At 41.2% G+C, this 25,685-nt stretch overlaps 1 protein-coding gene across 1 annotated transcript; it reads right to left on the reverse strand.

The window, feature by feature from the left end:
• Nucleotides 1–3,699: 3,699 nt before the first annotated feature.
• DBX2 (developing brain homeobox 2) lies at nucleotides 3,700–25,684 on the reverse strand. Its single transcript, XM_083820203.1, has 4 exons — nucleotides 25,122–25,684; nucleotides 12,767–12,862; nucleotides 7,855–8,042; nucleotides 3,700–5,485 (listed from the first exon to the last, which is right to left on the reverse strand). The coding sequence occupies exons 1-4, from the start codon at nucleotides 25,456–25,458 to the stop codon at nucleotides 5,168–5,170; spliced, it is 939 nt and encodes a 312-aa protein (XP_083676329.1). The 5' UTR covers nucleotides 25,459–25,684; the 3' UTR covers nucleotides 3,700–5,167.
• Between the last annotated feature and the right edge of the window lies 1 nt (nucleotide 25,685).

The raw sequence follows: 25,685 nt of genomic DNA on the forward strand, positions 1-25,685 counted from the left end.
AGAGAAGGGCAACGAAGCTGGTGAGGGGTCTGGAGAACAAGTCTTACGAGGAGCGGCTGAGGGAGCTGGGATTGTTCAGCCTGGAAAAGAGAAGGCTTAGGGGCGACCTTATCGCACTCTACAGGTACCTTAAAGGAGGCTGTAGCGAGGTAGGGGTTGGTCTATTCTCCCACGTGTCTAGTGACAGGACAAGGGGGAATGGGTGACAGAACAAGGGGGAATGGGCTAAAGTTGTGCCAGGGGAGGTTTAGGTTGGATATTAGGAAGAACTTCTTTACTGAAAGGGTTGTTAGGCATTGGAATGGGCTGCCCAGGGAAGTGGTTCAGTCACCATCCCTGGAGGTCTTTAAAAGACATTTAGATGTGGAGCTTAGTGATATGGCTTAGTGGAGGACTTGTTAGTGTTAGTTCAGAGGTTGGATTGGGTGATCTTGGAGGTCTCTTCCAACCTAGACGATTCTGTGATTCTGTGGATGATACACATTAACTTTCAGCTACCTCATACCTCCCTCAAATGTTGACATGCAAACAAAAAAAAGGACATGGAGAATCTGAAGAATTCCTCAAAGGTTGGGTGTTTATCTAAAGCTAGATGTTTGTATACTTGGGTGAACGCTGGAGGCTCACTATCGAATGAGGCAACAGCCTTGTGCTGTCCCCATCCACTATGCCCAGCTTTATTGCTTACAATTGCAGCCAGTATCGCCAGGAAACCAAGCTGCTATGGGAGCTGCAGATAACTGAGGTGCAACACTGGGAGCATCTCAGCACCAGGTTGACCTACCTCAGCTTGTCTTACCCAGCGGCAGTCTCCAAGCACATACCGTGGAAGCATGGTCATCGAAGACTTCCGTAGTCAACGGCAACTTGGTCCACTTAGGCTGTGAACCTGTCTCTGCAGGGGCCTTTTGGTCTCTCATGGCTCACAATGAACTCTGAAGTTAAATGGGCCCTAATTTCTCTCCGGGCCTTTCTTTGGGTTGTGGCTTTACAGCTAACTTGCTTTCAATTGGTTTGTCTTCCTTTCTAGTCTGCGAAGATCATAATGGTCTTGTTGGTAGAGGGTGCTGAAGCAAGGGAAGGCACTTAATTTATGTCAGGCTTTTGACTGTGGGACATATATTCATCGGGGGAGCTGTGTGGCTACAGTGATGGCAACTGGTATTTAAAACCCAGTACTAGTAAATCACAGCAGATAAAACAAATGTGATGTATTAGGGCAGCTGAGGAGTGACACTTGACCACTGTATTGTTGTTCTGACACTGAAGGTAGTAATGCAGTTTTGTGCCTTAAAGCAGTCCTGTTCTGCTAAGCAGACCGTCACAATTCCCGTTTGGCAGGGAATCAATAAAAACAAGACAACTTTTCAAAAACTGTTTTATACAGTAAATGTGTACAACCCCAGTGTAAGTGCTGGCACAGGTGTGGCCAGCAAATCCAGCTTTTAGCAGAGTTATCTGAAGCCCACGGAGGGCTTGCCTCTCAATTTCAAAATCCAGCAGCAGTTCAAATGCAATCAAATGGGATTGCGGCTGTGCCTGAGGTAGACTGGCATCATCCGCCACTCATTTGTGATTTCTCTTATAAAAATAGACCAAGAGCCATAAGTGGAAATTGGCACCTCCTTGTGAGGTACCAGAGAAGTTCCTTGGAGTGCCTGACCCCAAGAACAGATTTTCAAGAGCTGCCTTCAGACCCATCTGGAGAATCTCCAATAGGTGGGTGAGAAAAGCCTCTCCTGTTCCTCAGGATGCTCCATGGTGCAGCAGGAGCCCTACATCAGCAGCACGGCCTAAGGTCGCCTGAGTCTGCTGCTCTGCTAACCAAGGGAGCAATGAGTCTCAGCCCTTTCCCCCTTTCCCTGTTGCATTCTATAATACATGAGCATTGAGAAGTTGCCAGAACAAATATCGAGGTGCCCAGCCTAACTATCTGCATTGTTTAGAGCCTCTGAAGAGCTGTTTTTTATTGCAGTTGACAATTTGAGGTACCTAAACTCTACCAAGCCCTAGGATCCCAACAAGCGTCCTTCACAATATTCACAACACAGGAAATACCTGATATCCCAAAACCATACCACAAAGCCACCCACCAGGTCTTGTCTTTGAAGTCAAAGTGGTATGTTCCTGGGTTTAGCTGTGAGATGCCATCAGTATCTGTTACATCACTCTGTAATAACAAGCCAGATGCGTTCTGTGCCATGCACCCCTGCAATGTGCCTGTCATGAAGTACTTCAAACACCCACTGGGGATTTTATGTGGAATCGGTGTTCTCTTTGTTCTTTTAGAAATAGTGTTTATCTGAAGAAAACATATGCGTATTACTCAGTCCTTCACGCAAGAAGACTGGCACTGTAAGTCTCTCAAATTTCCTGTGTTCACAAGGAGTCCTATTTCTCATTTATCAAGGTTTTGTGGGATGGACTGAAGGCAAATTCTTTAAACAGCTTAAAAAGAGAGGAGTCAAGGTGGTATATGTTATGGGCTAAATCCACTTCAAATAACTGAATCAGACTCTTTTACGCATAATTCAAAATTCACAGGCGTATTTCTTAGGTTTTGAGAACAGTTTGATAAGCATTTACAAGTAAGGAATAGTTTATCTGGCATATAGAAACTTTATTCTAGCTGCGGAATAAGAATTCTAGGAGGAGGTGTTAGAGATCTGGAGGGCCGTAAAGTGGTGTAAGTTTTAGTAGCTATGGTGAAACCAGAACTTGCTCAATTGAAAACACGTATGACATTCCAACTGTGAAACCAATTCTGCATGAGCCGCACTTGATCTTTGCCTCAGTGAGATGTTCTTCACATGCGATCTGCTTAGCACATCACCTTGGAGCTGTGACAGCACTTCCCAGCCAGTGCTTGCAACATCATCAGCTGAAAGAATTTCACAGGGAGTGCTCTGGATCCTGTCTCCCCTGTCCATAAGGCAGAGTCAGTCCTAACACTGACACTCGATTGATTCGTGGGAAGAGAATATGAGCAGCTGTGAAGACTCCGTTCCCCTGAAAGGTGAGATGGGAAAACAAATTGCCCCCGCCACACACCAATTTCCCCCACTATGGGAAGCACAGCTACCTCCACTTGATCATTTGAGGTCAGTTTGGAAATATCTGCATGCCTGTCATTCTAGGCAGACACTAGTCAATGCCATTCATAAGACTCTCACCCACTAACACTTGTCGTGAACTACTCAAACAGGGCAGGACACCATGATTTCCACAGGAAAATTGGAAGGCAAATTCATCCCCATGAGAAGGCAATCAGTCCGTCCATCCCTAAAGGTTTCAGGCAGAGTATGAGTGAGTTTCTAGGATTTCTATTGCAAGACAGGAATAAACTTCTGGCATTACTGAAAAGCCTATAACACATGGCATACTAAATGGGTCCAAGTGCCCTCTGAGGGGAAGTATCTAGGCAGCTTATGTTAATGAGGGTTTGGAAGTAGAGGGTGAGATGACTTCTAAGTTTTTTGGAATTTTGTTTTTTCTTTAAAATAGTGCAAGACCAGGACTGCACAGCTGAGCACTTGGAGGGCACGCCACGCCCAAAGTGGGATACAAAACTCATCTGATCATGCATGTGGTTTAATGATACAAGCTTTGTCACGGCAATCTTAAGGTTTTTAGCTGTAAATGTAGCTAAAGGTCACCTCTCAGATACTCCATCGTAACAACGGGACTCCTAGATCACCCTCCCCAGGTAAAACATTAAATATCAATTGTATGTTTTTCTTCTGGAAGATATACAATACAGTTCTAAAACCTCTGGAGCTCAAAGGCAAGAATAATTACAGACGTTCAGGGCGTGCATGATGAGGAAAGCCAGCCTAGATTATCATAATCATCTCCTTTGGCTATAAAATGTATCAATCTGACAGAAATGAAATAGTCCTTATAAAGTCAAAACGTTCTCCAAAATGTTCTGCCTGTAGGATAAAATACCTTTAGTTTTTATTCTCAACAAATACATTCATAAACGTATGATTAAAAAAGCAAAAACAAACAAAAAACCTTTTCTGCTCTCATTTTGAGCTATAAAGCCTTGCAAGTGAATAAAAATCAATCCTTGAATTCAGAGGGTGATTACCTTAATGTGGATGAAGCAAAAAAATCATTTCAAGTAAAGCAGTTTTAATGATATTTTTTCAGGCTTCTTGTATTACACAGAATGCTGTCCTGTCTTTGATACATATGTATATTTATGTGTACCTCTTGGCATGAATTTGAGGAGGAGTAAGTGAGGAATGAGATTACTACAGCATGCCATCTCTTTAGGTACTTCACTGAGGGAGGCTCTAGTGGCAGTTTTTCCAGTTATAGCACTGCTGCTTAGTCCGTTTGGGCTGTAATTCTGCATATGGCCATCACAATTTTGAAATACAGAACAGATTACAAGAGATTGCACTTACAGTCTGACAAAGCCACTGAAATTGAGTTGAAAATGCTGTAAGTTTCATCCACAGGATAAAAGAAAGGAGTTAGTGAATTGCTTTTCCCAGTATGCATTCAAATCAAATCGTTTTAAACACAGTCCATTTATTGTGTGGGTTGGTTGGTTGTCTTTTAGTATTGGATACTTTACTACGGTTACCAGCTGATGTGTGCCTGTGCTATTTAGAACTAGCTGGATACTGATATAGGGGAGGACAGATGGAGGAAACATACTAAAAATTACATACTAGACATTTGTCTGATATGAACCTATTGTGTCATTTAATCAGTTTCAAAAAGAACCCAAAGCAACTTACTATCTTCAGGGAACCAGGGTTATTCTTATACACAAAAGAAATTACTTGGTCTGAATGCAGTGAGAGATAAAAGAGATTCTCTATCAGTGTGTTTTAATGAATATCTGTATACAGTGCAGATGTATAAATCAGAGCCAAACTTCAGCATCATGCTCTTCACTTCATTTTACTTACCATCAGTTCCTATTCCACTTTTAAGGTCAGTAAAAGACTGGAAAAGACACAAGAAAAGGCTGAGTATTGAAAAGTATTTCTTAAATCATTAGTTGTTTGTCATTTTAATGGTGTTAGACTTTAGCAAATTTATGAGGCATAAACTAGTTAGCTTTACAGTGTCCAAATATTGTTAGTCTTAGAAGACCTCTTATTTGAAGCCCGTGTTCTCCACTCGATTTACAAACTGCCCCTATATTTTAAGCTGATGATGTAACTGCCTTATTTGCAGTGTCTTGGTCAGGATACAAATACAGTGGGCTCTGCGATGAATTTGCTCTTGGAGGTGGTTGTGTACTAGCCAGTCTTTCAGAATTTCCTGGAGACTTCTCCTTCCACCTTGGACTTGCCTGCTCCTGAGACACTTCCCACACAGAGGGGCATGGGGAGGTAAAATTCATGGTGGATTGTGAGAGGTAGTTCTCCTGAAGACCTTCTTGGAGGCACCTGTTTGAAAGCACTTCTTTTTCTTTGGAGTTTCGCCACTTCATCCTTCGATTCTGAAACCAAATTTTCACCTGTTGGCAAGTAAATGAGAGTTTATTAGCATTCTTTTCATTAAACAACATTGCGTTTATAAGTTTTTTTTTCCTTCCATCCCCTTAGTTTCATGCTCCTTCCCTATTCGATGTTACAGTAGATCAGTCAAGCTGACTGACTGACATTAACTGAGGATTTTTCCCTTTCCTATTTATTACAGCTGAGCCAAATACTCTCTGTGACTTTCCCTACCTCAAGCAGGTGATTATTTGGCTTGTACTAGAAAGATGACAGCTAGGGACAGTGCAATTTCTTATAGCACCATCTTCCTAGACTGATAAGGATTCTCAGAGTAAATTAGCATTGTCATTAATAAAACTAAGTGATAGTACTGGCAATGTGAAACTTCCTTTTTAAAAGAGCCTCCAAGAGTTAAGACCGTCCCATTCACAAACATAGCTTGGCCATATAGCTTCAAAATGTGTGTTATATGACACAGAAGTTAGGATTTAAAGACATTTCGTCCGTCTAACTACAGTTCTCCAGGAGTTACCTAGAACCATGTGCTTTTGAGACAAAACCTATATTTCAAAAACTTTGAGTCACAAAGCTTGGGCATTCAAAATGCATTCATGAAATGCTGGGAAAAGCTTAGGAAATACACACCTGGGAAGTGTTACAATAAGAGAAGAAATGGGTGTGTGTAGGGGGGGAACCAAGCAGATTATTCAGGTTATATTCTTTTTTCTCTTAAATATTTGCATGAAGTTTCTTCTAGGATATAGAAGGGGATATACTTCCAAAGGTCTGAGAATCATCACCTTAGCTGCATAACCAGCAGAACCAGAAGAACTAACCTTCATGGGAACTACTCTTCCTTTTATAAGAAGAAAAAAAAAAAAAAAAAGACATGGGTATCATCTGGTCTATCATTATCATAAAATAATTTTCCTGTAATGGTAGCTATGGTAGCTGTTATCTGTGTCTCACTCCGTTATTTTTTATTCCCCACTGCTCTCCTGAATATCAAGAACATGGAAGAAAAGATCAACAAAAATAGTGGTAATATTAGGAATTTGACTATATACTAGGAAATTTTTAGGCAGCTCACTGGTGAGTGCAATTGCACATTTTCATTGAAATGAAATTGTTTATCCTGCAGAGATTACAGCTTTGTTCATGCTCTGCTTCTTTTTTTGTTTATAGTTGGTGTGCTTGAGATGGAGTCATTCAGGTTGCAAGGAACCACAAGATCTAACGTTCCATGCAAAGTAAAGCCAACTGCAAAGTTGGATTAAATTGTTCGGGGCCTTGTCAAGTTCTGAAAACCTCCAAGATAAAAATGATGAAAGCCATCACCATTCCCAGCCTTTTGTGCTCACCAGACAGCTTCTGCCATACGTATCTTAAGAACTTTCACTCCTGCTGGGTGCAAAGAAATAAAATTGTACTGTCACTCACTTTCTCTCAGCTGTATGCTGGAGACCCATGTCCTCTCTACCATCTTCAGAATCCCACCTGCCATTGGCTAAAATGCTGATTTTCTGCTCTAAAACCCTCACAAACATTTTTTTTTCAGTTTCTTTCAGGTTTTGTGCTCTTCAAGCCAGGCATTTTTTTTTTTTTTCCTATATTTGCAGCTAGGTCAGGCTCCTGAGATTCTAGATGGGGCTACCACCTCTCAGCACCATCATTAGCATATTTGTTTAGTTAGAACAACTCATAGGAGGTGTTAAATCTTCAGCTAAACTCTGAAGTCCTACAGTAGACCAACGCACAGTCACGTGAAGAAAAAAAAAAAACTTAAAATGTGAATTGGTAAGTAAAATTGGAGCCTTTTATAAGGCCGCTCTGCAGATTTTTTCTTCTAGAGTTTCTCTGAGCTCTGAAGAGCTCTTTTCTTGCACAGCTAGGTTTGTTTCTGTAGGGTGGTTCCCCTCCTTGGGACAGAATGGTGCTATCCCTCTTGGGACAGCATTGGCAAGTGCTGTTGACTGTTTTGTCACCAGCTGTTCATCTGTGGGTGCAAAGGGTGCTCACAGGAATGAAGGAAGGCTCCATGCTGTGTTTTTTTACCTGGCAGCAGGATGGAGCACAGTTCCCTACTCCAAAGCCCCTGATGAGGCTGTGTCAAACAGCAAATGGGTGTTGGAAATGATGCTGAGGTCATGTTTCTCTCATTTATGTGAAAACAGAGCAATCAACTTTTGATTGTACACCTTCAGGAAATAAACCAGGAACTTGGTCAAGCATTCTTTGGTTAAAAGTGCCATTGATTTACTGAGGTCTTTGCTCAGGGAAGGAGCTTGGGGCTGGCCCAACGCTGTTCAATTTTCCTCTTTCAAAGCCATTTTAAAGATTTTTCTTCAAAAGGACAGAAAGTCATGGGTGTTCTGTCATTCCTTACCTGAGACTCCTTTAGACCCAGGTTAATGGCCAGTTTCTTCCTGTCTGTTTTACTGATATACTTCTGCTTCTGAAACATTTTCTCCAAAGCTTTCCTCTGGTCTTCAGAAAAGACAGCTCTTCGTAATATACCTCTCCGGGCTTTGGAGTTAGACTCCTGGGTCAGAAGAGGCAGGACACTTTCCTCTCCTAGTGGAAATAGATGTGAATTTCACACAGTATCTAACACATATTAGAAAAATATTCAGTGCTGTTCATTATAATGCTAGCAGACTACTGTGCCACTTTTGATTTGTTGGTGTTATAAGTGTGTCGTAATGCTTCAGTCGTGTTCATTAAGGGTGAAATTCTCACTTGGATCTAGAGGTGTTGTCAGTGGTCAAAAGTCTCCCTTTGACATGGTAAAAAGTAAATCAGATGAGTTCATACAGGAATATTAACACAGGGCCCATGCTACTGTAAAATCCAAGTACAGTCAGGGAGAAACTTCTCCGCTTTCCTTTGCACATTTTCCTTATTGAGTAACCTGCAGTAAGTTTTCCTAGGAGTTTATTTTCTCCTTCTGTGAGATGCCGAACCAGATAAAAAGTGGTCTGTGTTACTGACTCAAAGAAACTAAATAGGCTTTCTTAAGTTTTGTTTACTAATGAAAGGCTTTCAGAGTGAAGTATTTCTCAGAAAATCTATGGCCATTCACTTGCTTATTCTAGAAACCACAACAATTTCTTTACTGCAGGATTTGGGGAGTACTTGGCCTTATTCCTGTCAGCCTGGCTGCTAATCCTTTGCCATCCCATAGCAAGTTCTGGGAGGGCATTTTTCAATGAATCCCATCATATCCCCTTGATCTATGCCTAGAGGGGACCCTACCCTAGAAAACAGCCTTGAATTTGGTGGACAGAACTGCAGTGAAGAAATAGAAGTGTTTACATCATCCTTTCATTGGCCTCACAAAGAGCACAGAAAAAAAAACAAATTTGGATAAATCTCTCACCTTCCTCATGCCCAGTAAAGCCCAAATCCCTAGTACTTTGCAATGCTCCCTCTCCCACAGAAGGATGTGGTGTAGTGGGAGTGGTCCTGGTGAGGCTCGGTATGCCTCCAGCAGTCCCAGCTTCCCCAAATGCTCCCAAACCCAGGGAGCAGTACCAGAGGCTAGGCGAATAGGGCCTGTCACCAAGCATCAGATGTGATAATTGCACGGGACACTTACAAGCAGTCCAGGAAAGAGTTGCCCTTTGATTCAGAAACGCATGCCGTGGCTGTAAAGCCAAAGACACCTATGATCTTTCTGTGAGAGGGCAGACACAAAGGTGGCTTTGGTTTGTATTATGCGCAATTTGGACTCTAAAGGTACAAGCTGTCCTGTTGATGACACCTCCCCACGTACACACCAAGACTGCTGTCCCAGTTTAGAGTTACAGCAGCTGCAAAGGGGTGTTGCAGTTCAATTTGTGACAAGGATTTCCATGTCAAAAGCCAATTGCAAAATTCTCATCTAAAGTATATTTTCTAAAACATTGTACCCTTCTTTCATGAAAAAAGTCTATTTTAGTCAACTGTATAGGCACAGTCTGGCAGAATTAAATACATTTGTTCACTAGATACAGTGATCTTGAAAATACTGATCAAATCCAGATGCAGCTTTCACAAGCTGTTCCTTGGGGCTACACCACCTTTCAACTTTGGTTTATTATACATAAATACACATGGGCATGTGTATCTTTAAACACTCATGGAGAAACAAACACATGGACACCGAGAGTATTGTACAACTGTGTATGTATGACAATGAGGAATTAGAGTGTCTATGTTTGTCTTGTAAAGTTGACTAGGTACTTTTGTGGTGTGTGTTTGACTGGTTTGATATTACATTACACACATTACCCCTGTATCTTGCCTCCCACTGCGACCAGCAGAGGAAGAATATTAGAAGCTGAGCAAATATACAGTGATCTTTCCCCAAAATACATTGCCACTGTCAAGCACTACTGTTTAGGCACCACTGCACTTAGTATTTTCTACTAGACATGCCTTGCTTGAATTTTTCTACATCTTAAAAACCCATCTTTATATTTGTTCCCTATAATAGCCTGTGGCAAAAAGTAATTATTTTGATTTAAAATGTTACAGTATAAAGAAGTTTAAATGGATACAAATGTATTTCAATTTTCAAAATGATATTTGGGACCTGATACAAAAATCATAACCTACTGATTACTGTCCTGATATTTATCACACAGTGACACAGTCAGACTCCCTGCAAACCAAAATAAACTATCTACAGCACAAACGTCAAAATGTCACGATGGAGGTTTGTGTAAAGGGCAAGCTGGGTTCATATTTCCCTGAGGAGCGCATAGCCCCCGTGTGCCCCCCCGCCAAGATCTGATCCTGCTCACGAAGCTGGGGGCAAACACAAGCCCTTCTTCCTCAGTTGTGTTTTCTGTCCTTCTTGCTGGAGTTTGCAGAATTCAGGTACCTTTTTCCAGAGCCTCCCAGTAGTTTCTGATGAATCATCAGCAATTCCCGAGTCTACTGGAAGCTACAGTCTGATGGTGGAGGAGCTGCTACTTTCTCTCATCCTTACCACGGGATGAGAGATACCAGTGAGGGAAGAAGCTTAACAGGGCTGGTCCGTGACTCCCAGGCGGAGTTCCACAATGGAGTTGTCAGCCAGGGACACAGGATGCCAGATTATGTGACCCCTTAAAATTTGTCTTGCCTGGCTGGTTGTTAACAGTCAATCAGCAAAGAAACAACCTCCTGCCAGAGCACTGAGGCACCAATTAATTCCTATAGAGGCAGTATGTAGGGTACAGCTTAACACCTGCATTAGGCTAATGTAATAGTGAAGAGTGATTCAGTAGATTCCGTGAAGACTAAGGCACAGTATGTGACTGATTTTAAAAGCCCAACTGAACAAAATTTAATCATGAGCAGAACACTCATAAGCAGCAGAAAACAACCTCTGGGTCATCATTGGGTCAAAAATGATGATCCCCACTCGTGTTTGGGATAATGAATACTCATCCTCAATTGACTAGCCTAGATGATTTTTTTAAGAATGCCTCATATTCCAAAATGCATTCTGACTCTGCACTCAAAAATTACACTTCAGTTGGTGGGTTGAAAGATTTTTTAGTATGTGGGGATAGGCAGTTGTTCATTCATTACAACAATTCTATCAGAACGAAGCAAGTCAGTTTGCAACCTGTTGCACTGAACATGCATCAAAAGGTTTAGTGCTCTTTTGACATAAATGCAAATCTGTTACCATTTCCTATGTTGCTGGTTTGATTTTTGTTTTTGTTTTGTGTGTGTGTGTGTTTTTTTAAGGCTTTCCTTTGTGTCCGAATATATAGTGATAAATGTCCCCTTAATCTGTGGAACAATCTTCATTTGCCTTCATGGCAGAGACCACCTTGAAGGAGCAAGTAAAAGCTTTAGTCATGGTTTCCATTTTTTCATTTGAACTCAATACATTCTAGTTAAATGGACAATTAATAGGTCACTTCCAAAATAGTAGTGTATCACTCCTGGTTAATAAACAATCCCCACAGTTGATAATGGGCCTATGTATTCAGCAAGTCCCTGTATACACTCAGCTCATCCACTAAATCCCTTTTCAGGTAGACAGGGTTATATGGGAAGATGAGCTAGAATGAGTCTATAAAAGTCAGTTTCATTCACTGCTTTATTTTTCAGTCAAGTGCTTTAAATGGTGTCCAGAAAATCTCTTGGAATGTGAGACAGGAGAAAAGACTGGCACATAGAGTATTGCTTTATGGCCATACAAAAGGGCAACTGACCCTTGCCCAGGCCTTTTCAATGTGAAATGGTTCCTAAAGTTCATCTGCACAGTGAAAAATTGTGGTGAGGTCGCGTGTGGATGAGTAAAGTGAAAGTGGTGATTGGTCATGGTGCTGTCAGCCATTGTGGGAGAGCCGGGGCCATGTAAAACGCTCTGTGGGAAAGTGTCGGCCCCCTAAAGAGGTGCTCAGAAACTTGCAGCTCATTAAACTGCCAGCATTTGCTGCCTCACTTGTCAAGAATCATTCAACTTAGCAACTGCCCTTCTGAAACGTTCATAAAACACATGCACATAGCCAGGAAGGGTTTGAATGCAACTGTGATAAAAAAGTATATGCTAGAGCACTCATGAACTCTAATTTCCATTTGGATTTGACAAAGGATTTGTGCTTTTTCTCCATTTTGAAGGACGAGGAAATGCCTCTTCTGTTTGTGTTCCTGAGCCATAAACATGTACAATCAGAATATATATTCTTACACCATGGCGTGCAAACTTCACAGTCAAGGTTAAATTTAGATTTGGATTAAATGGAAATGCATTCCAGGTCTTAATCCTGGGTGTAAAGTGCATACTGTCCAAAATTCTCTTCAAAATGTGTCTTCACATTTTTACATTATAATTCAAAAAAGAAAAAAAAATTAAACGTGCATGCATTTGAATGCTACAACAAGAATGATTGTTTTATATAAATAATGCTAGGGCTTCCGGAATCATAATTTATCCCTAACAGACATTAAAATGCAGCATCCATTTTATGATCTTTCAGCTTTTTTCTTTTCTTATTTGCAAACGTTTGTTGACACAGATTTTTAAAAGAGTTACTGATTTTTAAAGAATCTTTTCTACCAAACTGAAAACAAGGAGATTTCCTAGGTTAGCGCTGTCTGGGTGTCTCAATGCCATTAGAAATCTCTCACAATTGCTCAGTGTACTTAAGTTTGATAAATCTTTGGAAACCTTCTGAATAGGATTGCTGTGATTTTACTAAGGAATTAGCTGCTGCCATTGCATCACCAATTAGTTTTCCAGAACACATTAAATCCTGCTGCTTTGGTTTACAGAATAACTCAAGCATTACTGATGAAGCATAAAAACTTACTTGGAAAAGCAGTGGGGGATGCAGGGTGCTGACAGGACCCACCGCAGCATGCTGAGTAGAATGGCGGGGCTCGGAGAAAAAAGTGTTTGGAAAGAGCTGCAGAGAAAGCATAGATCTAATTGATTATCCATTGAGCTTAGGTGAAATTCATAACAACAGTCCTCCAAAAAGTCAGTGTGTAAAGTCCTGCCCCACAAGCTCTTTTTCCTTTTTTTCTAGATGGTGATATTTCTAACGCAAACAATGATAAGCCAAGTAATTGCTCTTTAATTTTAAGAAGACTAGTTTATATGTATCATTTAAATATAATATGGAAAACAATTTATTTATTATAAGAATGAAACTCTGAAGATGTGAGATTTACTTCTGTAATTGCTATAATTATTTTTCTTCTAAATATTAGGATTGAACATGTTGTTTAAATAATGCATTGTCGAATTAATTAGTATAATATATCTGAGAAAGTTACTTCAAATAACTCTAGTAGGCATAATACCTTAAAAAAAAAAAAAAATCTAAAAATGAATCCTGACTGTTCTGCTTGTACTCAAGTGCTGTTATTAGTACTCAAACCACTAATGACTTCCATAACTGAGGAACCTTTATGAATAAAATATTTAAAATGCAATGACACAATCCAGGCACAGACTACAGGACCTGATTCTGCTATCCTGATGTTGAACTCAATCTTGCTGGGAAAGTGCTCTAAGTTTAAATAAACCGCTTGCTAAAGGAGGCGCTGCTTAATACAATAAAAATTGCTAAATGATCCCATAAAATTAGGTAATATTTGGTAACATTTCTATAGATTTTTTGAACAAATACATCAGAAGTCTCTTTATGTTTAAAAAGTTACCACAAATCTTCAAAAATTCTTCATTATCAAATAATTCCTTACATTTTTTTCTATAAGGCTCATGGGGTTTTTCATTCATCTTAATTATTTTTTAATTTCTCTCATATTAGTCAACTATGAAACGTGGATTTTTTTTTGTTGTTTTGAAAATAGATACATCATGCTTGCTAGAATTGTACGTGATCAGCATCTATGTCACTTTCCTTTCTTGGTTTAGGCTGAAAATAAACAGCTCTACACTCTGCACTGTAGTTTGTCTAAGTATCCATAATTAATCAGATTAATTACAAGAGTAATTGCATACCTAGATAAAAAAATAAGAAATCAATAATCAGGAAGAAATATAAATAAATGTATATAAGCAGAGTTCATTTTTAAATTTTTTTTTCAACTGAAATTAAAAAGAAATATGACACAAAATGAGGTTCCTGAATACATACTAGGGCATCTTAGTAAGTTTTCTGATGTTCAGATCTGCTGTCTTCCAAAGCAATAAAATATTGCTGTAGAAGCCTTAATCTGAACATTTTGAAAATATGTACCTCTTTTTATCTGAATTCATACAAGGTAGGTGAAAATTTCTTTAATTTGACAGGTGTTTTATTACTGCAGCTTATCATCAACACTTTGCTGTTTCTAATGAAATATAAATATACTCCAAGAGGAACTAATTGCCTATATCTGAGGTGCATGCTTGCAAAACATTTACAAAAAGGAATGATTTATGCCAGGCATTAGTATTCTAAAGCTTCTCTTTCACATGAGACCAGCAAATATGGCACTGTGTCCTAAGGAGCATTAAAGAGCCAAGAAAGTGCAGCTAAATTTTATCTGTCTTATGTATCCAAGGGGCTTCAATGCAGCTGGAGCAGTACAGAAGTTGGAAAGGATTTGACTGTAACTGAAGAAGCACAGAGATGGAGAAAGAAAAGACCTACCAGATAATCTCAGCCATCCTCCTGAACACAAGAGCTTGTTCTTTACAACAATTTTTATCTGCTGCTAATGTTTTATCTACTACAGTTTGGAAACTCCCAAGGGAAGGGCTTTTCCTCCCTTTCTTGGCAGCCACATTCTTTGTGCCATTATCAAGCTTCCCTTACAGTAAGGTAAAATTCTTTCTAAAATTTCACTTCTAAAAATACAACTTACCACACAAAAGGTACCACACTCAGTTTCTTCGCGTCCCTTCCACATGTATCAAATATTCCTTGACTGCTATAATGCCCTATTCACCTTAATCACAGCTTGAGCATTTTATTCATGTAATATGATTTTTGTTATGTTGGCCTGTCCCTGATTTTCCCTTTTATGGTTTCTTAATTCTCTCCAGTTCCGTGCTCTTTTTTGGTAATCTGGCATTCATCATGATGTGTGATACAGCCACAAGATATCTGGATAAACCAGAACTGAATAAGCTATTGCTTCAGATAGGTAGCATAGTCCTGCAAATAAAGATAGAGAAATAGGAAAGGATAGGTTTTCTCCATTTACTAAATTTCTCGACAAATAAGCTACAAGCACAAAGGCCAAGAAATGGATCAGTGTCAAAACTTAAAATGTACATTTTGCTTAAGAAAACCTCAAACTAGCCACACACTTCCATGAATATTGCTGGCAATGATTTAGTGCACTAGCACAGCACAGTGATGCAAACAGGAGAGATCTCCAAGAAAAGATCTGCTGCAGTCAAAAGAAATCATCCTTCTGTCGTTCCTGGCCATTTTGCTTAATTCACTCAACTGTTTTTTTCTGCATGCATGGCACATATCCCTCCAAGGGAGAACATTTGTTTAAGTAATAAGATGCAGATACCTTATATGAAGGTATCTCTGAACAAAGTGGTTCCTGAGACTGTTTCTCAAGATAGGTTTATTCTGGATCCTATGGAATTACCAATAGCATTATGTCTCTCTAAACCATACAACCCAATGTGTATGTCTAGTTTCTAAAACTCTTTAATATGCTCCAACTACACTGATGCACAAGTGAATTGTAGGTCGGGTCTATCAACCCGTATCTTCAGATCATGTCTACTGAGGCAGCTGCACTCAAAGCAAAGTGTAGGAGTTACGCAGAGTTGCATCAGTAAAGAATCTGGCACAACACAGGGATACTCAACTCAACCGTGGGAGCCCCGTGTAGAGAAAAATGTTAATGCTTCACCCTAACACATAGGGAGAGTATTGCCTACATTTCCATCTTCTGGTCACATATATAATGGCCACTCTACCACTATTTGTTGTTTGAGCAATCTAAAGCAAACATTTTTTGCTGTTCACACGAGCCTCAAAATTGGGAAATGTCAGAATATTAGTTCTGTATTTATTGGTCAGAATGAAGTGTACAGTAACAAAAAAGTAGCTTTCACTTCAAGCTACGTGGACTAAACGTGGGCTAAATCCTAATAATTCACATCCAAGATACCTAATTCTTCTGCTGCTTGGCATTCTCATTTCATAAAAACACAGTACGGAACTAAGCATTTCACAAGAGTGAGACTTTACAGGTTTAGCTTCACAGATGCATGAAAATGAAACATCAGAGTATGGTATAAGTGCCTTTTGGCACTCCAAAAATTGTACTATATGCTTAAAAAGAAAATTTATTGGATCATAAATTAAAAAGGATGAAATACCTAAAATGAAATCAGTAATTTCTTTTTATATTTTCACACAAGAGAAGTTCTTTTAACACTGTTGCTGCATGCAAAATTTTGGTAATAATGTTCATTTACTTTCAGCTTTCTGAATTCAAAGCCTTTTCCCAACAGACAATCAAATGATACTGAACATGCAAATGGAATTCGAGATCATCCAGTGCTAAAACTCAGAAATTAGTTCAGACACTGACATTTTAAAACATACTGCCCACTCTGAAGATATTCTAAATTCAAAAACTTTGCCATCCAAAAGCCGTGCCAATAATGGGCAATAATGGCAGATTTTCCTTCTAACTACTCAGCATTTTGACAGGAAGGTTCCCAAGTCCAATCCAGTTGAAATGGATATGTAATTTTAAAATAGCATATTATTAAAATTATGCTATTAAAATAGCATATTATTAAAGACATTGTTTGCTTTTCCTAATCCTACCATTGTGAAATGACTTGGGAAATAGCGTAGGCCATTAGCCAAGAGGCAAATGACAAATGGTTATTGAGGAAAAGCAAACCTACGGTAAACTTCAGGTATTACCTACACAGGCCTCCTTCACTGCACATGTTGGTTGTTGTAGTGTTTTTTATAGCTAACTGATTAAAATGTTGTATAGTCTTGTGACAAGAGCAAAAACACCTCCGAAGAGTTACTCAGAGAGCCAGCTAACATGCAACAGCAAGCACAGGAATAAAGACAGAGTTCAAGCTGTGTGAACACAGCCCTTACATTCTCCAGGTATTGCTAAGCCCTCGTGAACTGCTCTCCCCATTGATGCCCAGGCAGGAAAATAAAAAATATCGTTAAAATTATCTCATTTCATCTGAGAAACCTGGATGAAGTGGATACAAGTCAACTGCAATTTCCCACATCCATCCATTCTTGGCAATGACTTAGGCTCTTGCACAGCTGCAGGAAAGCTGCATGTCTTGAAGAGCTCCCCGCAACTGATCTAGCAGCGGCTGAACCAGGCTGGTGGTCCAGCTGAGCCACACGGCACCATTTCTGCTCCTGAACCACAAGCCACGGGCCTCTGGGTGAACCACGGCTCAGACTCCTGCAGTTACTGTGTTCAGCGTGGTGCTTCGGCAGCAGTTGTGCAGCCCCAAGCATTTCCCAGCTGGTGGGGAGCCCCTGGCCACGAGAAGGAAGCAACAGCTGCTGCCATCTCCCACCAAAGGCGGTCACCACCACAAGGACGTGGCAAAACTGACTGCAAGAACTTGTGGTACAGCATCCCTCAGAGCTGGCTTTCCTGCACTCCTAGCATCACTGTCTATTTGTTTGCATTCATTCCTGTAAAACAACAGCATGAATGCCCTGGTCCAGCCCAAAGGGCACACCAGAGTGACATACGCAGATCAGTTTTAAAACCCCAGAAAACATTCACAGAAACGGTTTTGTAGTTCCAAAAACATATTTTGAAATCCTGCACAAGCAGCCGATGTGAGAAGCAGAGTTGCATTTTTTAATGGGTCTCAATGGGGCTTTCAAAAATGACCAGAATAGTTACTCCAGAAAAGCTATGTCATCTAAAAGGGCTTCAAATACGCTAACAGCATGATTATCTTTTCCTTACATCTACAGCAACGCTGTGGATGTCAGAGTCCCACCGAAGATTAGCTCGGATCACATGAATCACTGTTGGTTTTCAGAGGCACGATCTGCATGTCCTTTTATCAGGGCACGCCTTGCTGTACATGTATGCTTGGTTTGTTTCTTTGGCTGAGGAAACTAGGGTGCCTCAGGCTGGCGACAATGCATGGTCAGACTCTGGTGTACACTTCACCACTGGGACAACCCAAAGCAACATCCAAACCCCACACCGCTTGCCAAAGACTACATGGCTCTCCTGGTGTCAGCAAGAAAGGCTGCTTCCACCTCCACCATACCTTGTACCTATTGAGAAGAAGGATGGGGATCTGGAAAGCTGTGGGTTTACCAGCTTTGTCTCCTGCTCTGGCCTTCCGCTTCAAGACACCCATGTGCTAGCATGTCCCCAGCACATTTTGCATACCAGTTCTTGTAAAAAAATCTTTTCTCACTCTCAGTTAAATATTTTAAGGGCATTACTGTCACTTCTCTGTCGAAAAGTTTGGCGTGCTGTCTAAGCTCCTTGTCTCTGGAATAGTCTCCTGAATAGTCAATCAGAAGAGATAATCAGCTCTATATAATGACTCATCACCTTAAAATAGCTATCTAAGAAGGCAAGTTGTGTCATCCTCTGGAGGTGTCTCTGTATTGACTGTGGATTAGACAAGGTATTTAGACAACTAGATTAGACAAGACACCTATTTTTTTAAGCAGCTGAAGTAAGGTGGCATTCTCACTATCCTTCATGGGTAACGTCAAAAGAATACAAATTCTCTGCGTAGACATAAAGAGGCAGGAAAAAATGATAAATTTCAGCCATAAAGGCACTATAGTTATTTTCTTTGATTTTCAAAATATTTCAGAAATAATTTCCTCAAACAAGGTGAAATTAGGGTCACACGCTGTAATAGGGCAGTTCACTGTTTTTTTATTGTTGCAGCCCTACTTCCAAATCTTACCATTGGCCAAAATGCACCATTTCTTTCACTAGTATGCCCTGAGTACCTAAAAATTCCTACCTGAGCCAGTCTTTACTTGCCGCATTACTGCCAGTTCCAAGCAGCCAAAAGCCTCCAGATTGGCCAGATGTTGATAGAATGAAAAAATAACAAGTGGTGAATTCTGCATTTTTTTTTAACACATAAGCTTTTTAGTCCTTCTACATTTGTACAAGGAAATACTTCTTTAAGTTGAAATCCAAGATATTCATACAGTCACAAGATTCCAGCAGCAGGGCCTTCAGCAAACACCACCAAATTGTCCAAGATCCATGCAGATGAGATAAACTCATCAACAGACATACACAGTACCTCAACAGAATTATGGGCTATAACTTCAGAAAAAGACAGCCTCTCACAGGAAATTTTTGTGAGCTTTTCAGCACAAAGGGAAGGCCACTTCTTCTCCAACATGATGACTTACCTCAAAGAAACACAGCCTAGGTTACTGAAAATATTTACGTGCCTAACTTTATAAGGATCTGGGTTTATGGATCTGATATTTGAAACAGCCTCCTATTGCTTTATGTACCTGAACTTGCTTTCATTTCGAAAAGATTACATTCTGAATTCTTTTATGGGTTATGATTGACCACAGAAGTATTGCTTAGAAAAATTAAGAGTAGGGATTGGTTTGCAGAGCTGAATTAAACAAGAGTTTCTGTGGAAGACCTTTGCTGGGCAACGGAGGCAGGGAATTTGCCTTCCAAAATGATGGGGAACTTAGGAATGCAAAATAGCACAGCACAATGAAGCCTGAAATCTGCACTCACGCAGAGAACTTGCCTGATAAGATTAATCCTTATCACTTCCATCTGTTTTATATAAACATGAAGAATATGCTACGAGATTTCAGAAGACCTCATTCTGCAGCATAAAGTGCATTTTACAGAAAGAAATTTGCTAACTGTAGGCATGATTAATTCCACAGTTTCCCCTCAGCAAATTGCTTTTCTACAGACCTCCACCATTGTTCTCCCTAGTGCTGCTCTGAGATCTTCTGGCAGTGCTTAAACCTCACTAAGGACCAAATTCTGGAGCCTCTTCCTTTCTCAGAGGCAGCGCACCCTGTGCCACCAGCGGAGATGGCACTGCCCAGTGCTGATACTGCCTGCATGAAAGCAGGAAAAGATGCTACACTGGGGGAAATCAGTTTATGATTTCTGATACTTACAGAAACTTCTCTGTCTCCAATCTCCAATCCTGTTGGAGACTTGATTGTTAAAACAATGAAGGAATCTCAATGCTCCTGGCAGTCAGGACATAAAAGAACATGCCAAATAGATCTCTCCACCCCAAAGGAGCCCCAAACAAAACAGAAATCTTGAGACCTGTTAGTCAACAACTTGTTGACTAAGTGAAGATGGCAAGTCCCCACAGCTAGTGCAAACTTAGAAGGAGCAGAGCTGTGCCTTTACTTTTAGTGAAAGTTGGAGCATTATGTGCTGCTCAGGGACACAGTCTGACAGCCGGTTGGCTTTAAATCAGTAATTAATAAGCATTTTTTCACTGGGGACATCCAACATAAAGGAAAAAAATCTCCTGGTTGTCATAAAGAAACACTAGAGATTCTACTAAAAGCTGGAAGTAAAGTATGTTGGTTAAAACAAGCATTGCAGGGAACAATTACTGTCATCACACTGTGGGAAAAAAACGACGCTAGTCTAAAGAGTCAGCCAGCAGAGGAAGACTTGGTTTTACTTCCCTGCAATGCTCTCAGTTTTCTGTTTTACCTTAGGCAAGCTGTTTCCTTTTGCTCCAGCTCCTCCTCTAAGCAGCAGAGGTCTCTCCTATCTCACCAGCACGTTGCGATGCTAAAGGCATTAAAATGTACTCAAAAAAAGTACTCAAAAGTTAGAGAAACAGAAGCCGTATCCATATCACAGAATGGATCTTTATTACTCTAAGTCCGGTTTATGTTTATATTTGCTCCAATTCCTTTCTTTTGTGTTATATGTAAAGTACCATATTCTATTTGGTATTCTGATGCTTTAGGAAAAAATCCTGTAAGATTAATTTTTCAGCAAGTTTTGCAATGGAAGTATCTCACTGTTATGTTTATTTGTTTCATTGTGCTTTTCAGTTTCTTTTCTCAATCTATCAAAATACCAACATTAAAGCAGAAAGACGGATTCTTGCCATGTACATACTAGTGAGAAAATTCAGGATGTAAAACAATTACTGTTTTCCCTCCAAGGCAAATTACTTGAGAAAAGCAGAGATTTTCAGAAAATAATTTCAGGTAGCAACGTAACTGGGTACTTCTCACTGAGGCCACTCTGACCTGGTACCAACCAGTACTTGGGGAAACCGAGTCACGAGGGAAGATGTGGAATGGACCTCTTTAAAGTCTGTGCTACAACAGGCTGCATCTCATCACCCTCCAGATAATTCTCCTATGTCAGAAAATGCTGAAGAAAACTACCAAGTCTTTTAATTTATTCAGATGGTGATGACAACATTGGAACACAAGGAGAAGGACCAAATCCAAGATCAGCAAGCAGAAATTGAAGACCTCTTCCCTACCTAGAGTCCATTAGTTTGCTCAGAAGCTTTACCTTAGGCTTCCCTCACCCTTTCACGGTCAGAGTAAGTATAAACTGCATAGCTGTAACACGTTTCACTGGGAAGTGCTGCTTTACAACAGTGAGATTTTTAAATGTTTCTACCCAGAAAGAACACGCTCCAGGTGTCCAGTGCTTAAAAAGCAGAACCAGATTCTGGTTTGGTTTATATAGTCATGGCTGCAAATCCGCAGTGCAGAAGGCAGAAGCACAAAGCAGAGACACGATTTCACCTCTATTTTATCAAAGAAAAAGATCTTGAAAGGGAAGAAGCAGGCCCACAGCACATGGGTTAGGAGAAATTCAGTTCAGTTGGACAGAAACGTAGTGCTTAACACATCTGCTGAAGCTGGTGGGCCCAGTTCAGCCTTCCAGCACCAACGCTGGGGCTTGAGAGCACGGTGCAAGAAAGCCTGCAGGAATCCGAAGATGGTATAAACCAACACACCATTGCAGAAGATACGCGAGTTTTACGTCTAACACCACTTCCTTCTGCTTTTGCTTCCTAAATTCTGGATGCTTGTTCATGTGGTTGTACTCTTAAGTCAAAATACTATAAATTTTAAAAACCTATAATTTGATTACATTTCATCTGTAAGTATCATTACAATGCTGGAAAGTGATTTTAATATTTACAGAGAGCATAAAGATACTTCTTTTCAAGAGTTCTTTCACTCATTAGATGATGTATCTTATGGTGTAATACTTTGTGTGTACTTGTTCAATTTTTTCTTTAGGATAATTTTGGAGGAGAACTCAAACTACATAACCAGATATACACTTGGATGATAAAACTAAAACAGCTTAAACCTGTAAATAATGTGTGTGGAAAATTGCTGATAAAACTCTGGGGCTAAAGAGTTACAAAGGGAAAGGCTGCCATGACCAGACATCACAGATCGAGTCCCACCCCAGCCCATCTCTGCTGCAGACATGGACGAGAGTTTTCCAACTGACAGAAAAAATACCGGATTTTCATTCTTTAGCATTTTTACAGAGTGTTAAAAGGTATTCTAAAATGGAGCGCTTTGTTCATGTCTTTCCTTGATAGGTGCTGTGGATACGTGTCGGTTTTGGAAATATGAAACGGCTCCGTTTATTCAGTTCGGTCCCTGTTGTGATTTCAGATGCTTTGGTTTCTGAAGGCTTTTGTGGCCTCACCAGAACTTTGGAGCACATGAGCAATACGGATTACTTATCCTGCTAATTTTGATAGTTTTCAGTACCCTTTTCTGCAGATTTTTTTTTTCTTCTAAAAACCTTGTATTATGCACAGCTAGTTTGTTGGAGCATTTTTAGTCCCTACACAATATGTAAAGACTTGCTAGTTCAGAAAGATTAAAAACAAATTTACTTTATTATGTTCAGCAGTCTTACTAAAGACTCAGACCGTGATTTTCCAAAAAATTACGTAGTTTAGGGAGTCTAAACAGGAATGCATTTATTCCTCCAAAAAACCTACAGATATCAGTGCATACTCACAAAAAAGCATCAATTTGAAAACCTTGCCTAGTACAAATTCCTTAGTTAAAAATAAATAAAATAAAATAAATAAATAAACTCTGATAAAGTCGTTTGTCCTATCATAGCATAAGCAGGAAACTACAGCCTGACCATGCAAGCCTTACTCAGAAATGCCAGCGTCCAGCGTGTGAACAGTTCCCCTGGAGTATGCCTATGCTGGAGAGAAGAGACTCCTTAGAAACCACAAAATCTGGCTCAGCAGGACAGTTTTGATCTAACTTGTACTTATGAGAGTTCAGAATCCTAAGAGCACTCATCACTTTAAGACCGGTAAGTCAGATCAGCATCTATATATTCCTGCTAGAAACGATTCATCTTTGTTGTGCATCTTCTACACTAGCAGGAGACTTTTTCCTGAGTGCATAATGCATGAGGAAACCTAGCATTTCTCACTGCCCAAACGTTAGGGCCTGGTGCTTTAGCCCAGAGTTCCCTTTGAACTCCCTGGGAGTTGTGGGATCACAAGAAATGTAGGATTGGACCCCAAATCACTAGGAAGACCTGACCTTGCAATGTTTTGCTAAGTTCATGTGTACCACTGTAGACTGATCAAAGAAAACTAATTCTGGAAGAAAGCATTTGAAAAACTCTGCATTTGGTAACTTCTATAATACTTAGAAAAAGTTTACCTGTAGTGATGAGTGCTGGGAAATATGCTGTATCCCCTTTTATGTGTGCTTTGTGCATAGAAAAGCAGTATTTTCTCTAGAACTTTAAAATGTATATATATATGCACCTAATTCCAGAAAGACTAAATTTATCCTGGATCCTGACCTGGTCTACACTTGGCTAATATAATCACGTACTTAAATAACTGAAATGCTTAAGATATGCTTACATCACTGGCGTCTGGAACATTTAGAAATGCTAATGTACGTTGATTTGACTCTCTCCTGCCTTACCTTAAAGTACATTATGACAAATAGCCCCCAGAAAAAATGCTTTGGATTTTGCAGAACAGCTTGTAGGATTTAATTAAAGTAAAATTACACTTGGAAAAAAAAAAAAAAGTGTTAATAATTCTGGTTCTAAAACGAGCCTTTTGGTTTCACATCTTAAAGCCTTAGTTCAATAACTATGCTCCTGTTTGCCTTATTTTCATTTTAAGTACCTTTAAAATTGAATGATCATACAAGAAAATTCTGAAAACACCACAGAAGGCTGATATATGATAACAGAAAGGCAAAATACACATGGTGAGTCTAATGTCGAATTTTATGAATTAACTTTTAATTCAACTTCAGATAGTTCTGTGATTGACAGAAATGCTCATTCCTAAAAATGCTTCAAAACACTGTTTTTATTCAAACAAAATATATGTAGCACGTTAGGAAATAAAACTTGTTTTGTAGAAAATGTTTCGAAGCGACTAACTCAGCTCACAGGAGGCCTGTCTGGTGGAGAAGCACAGTCCCCACACGCCAAGCCGTGGGCAGAGCGGGTTGCCAGAGAATGGGCAAAACGTGCAGAAGTGGCAAATTCTTCATGTAGATTCATCACCTAATAAAAAGCACTGTCTTTTATTTTTACACCGAATCGAATCGCTAATTATAGGTCGTTTATGTAGCTGTAAAGGTATTTTTCTGAGATATTGAGGTATTTTTTTTTGGTTTGGGGGGGCGGGTTGACTGGTTGGGGTTTTTTGAGGTTTGGTTATTTTTGGGAGGGCAGGGTGCATATTGTCCCTCCTGGTCTTGTCAAAACTTACAGAAAATTGCCTGCTTCTCTTGATTTAATTTCCCGTTTTCGAGGAAAACCTCGCACCCCTTCCCCTGTTTCCCCGTTCCGGGGACACCCGCGCTGAGGAGAGCTCCGGCTCTCCTGCCCCTGCAGCCTCTCAGACCGCGTCTGCTCGCGGGGAGGCTCCTGAATCGCCTCAGCCTCCCAAGAAGCTACCAGACCTGCAAGAACCGTGATTAGCAGCAATTAAAAGCACTCCTCAGCAGCCCAACGCCCTGCCTCGCTTACTACGCCCGCAGGTGCGCAGGCCCGCCAAGTGTAAAGCCGCCGTCGGCGGAGGCAGCCCCGAGGCGAGGCGAGAGCCTCCGCCGGGCTCCGGGCAGCGCTCCCCGCTCCCCCCCGTGAGGTTTCTGGACGCGGAGCCGCCCCCGGGGCTCTCCCCGCCGCCTCCCCGGGGGCCCGCGGGCAGGGGCCGGCGCTCACCTGTGGCCGCCGGCGGGAAGACGCCGCCTCTGTCCGCCGCCGGAGCCCGCGCTGGCAGGCGGCCGCCGTCCGCCGCCGAGGGGTTAAGCACTTGAAAAGCCCACCGTGTCGGGAAGGGACCCCCCGAGGGGCTGATTTGTTCCGCCGCGGGGCACAGCTTGAGGGGGACGGGGCTGGCAGGGAGGGGACGGAGCTGGGCAGGGCTCTGCGGCGCCCCGGCCCGCAGCAAGTTCTCGATGAGGAAACTTTTGCCCAGGTTGCCGAAGCCCGGCGCCGCCGGCAGGTTGAGGAGAGCCGAGGAGCCCACCAGGTCCCAGTACAGGGCGCTGGGCAGCATAGCGAGGGCTGCCCGCCCCAGCCCAGCCCAGCCCGGCCGCCGCGGCCCCTCACCGGGCCGGGACGGGGCTGCGGGCTGTGGGGGCCGGGAGGGCTGAGGGGAGCGGAGCGCCGGCTGGAGGCACGCCGCGCCTCTCCGCCGGGCTGGAAGGTGTGTCCAAGCGCATTCATTATGTCAGCCGGGCTGGGGAGTGAGTGATGGACGCGGCCAACAATGCCGCCTCGCCC

The sequence above is a fragment of the Anser anser genome, assembly GCF_964211835.1.
Source record: "Anser anser genome assembly, chromosome: 1".
NCBI lineage: Eukaryota > Metazoa > Chordata > Aves > Anseriformes > Anatidae > Anser > Anser anser.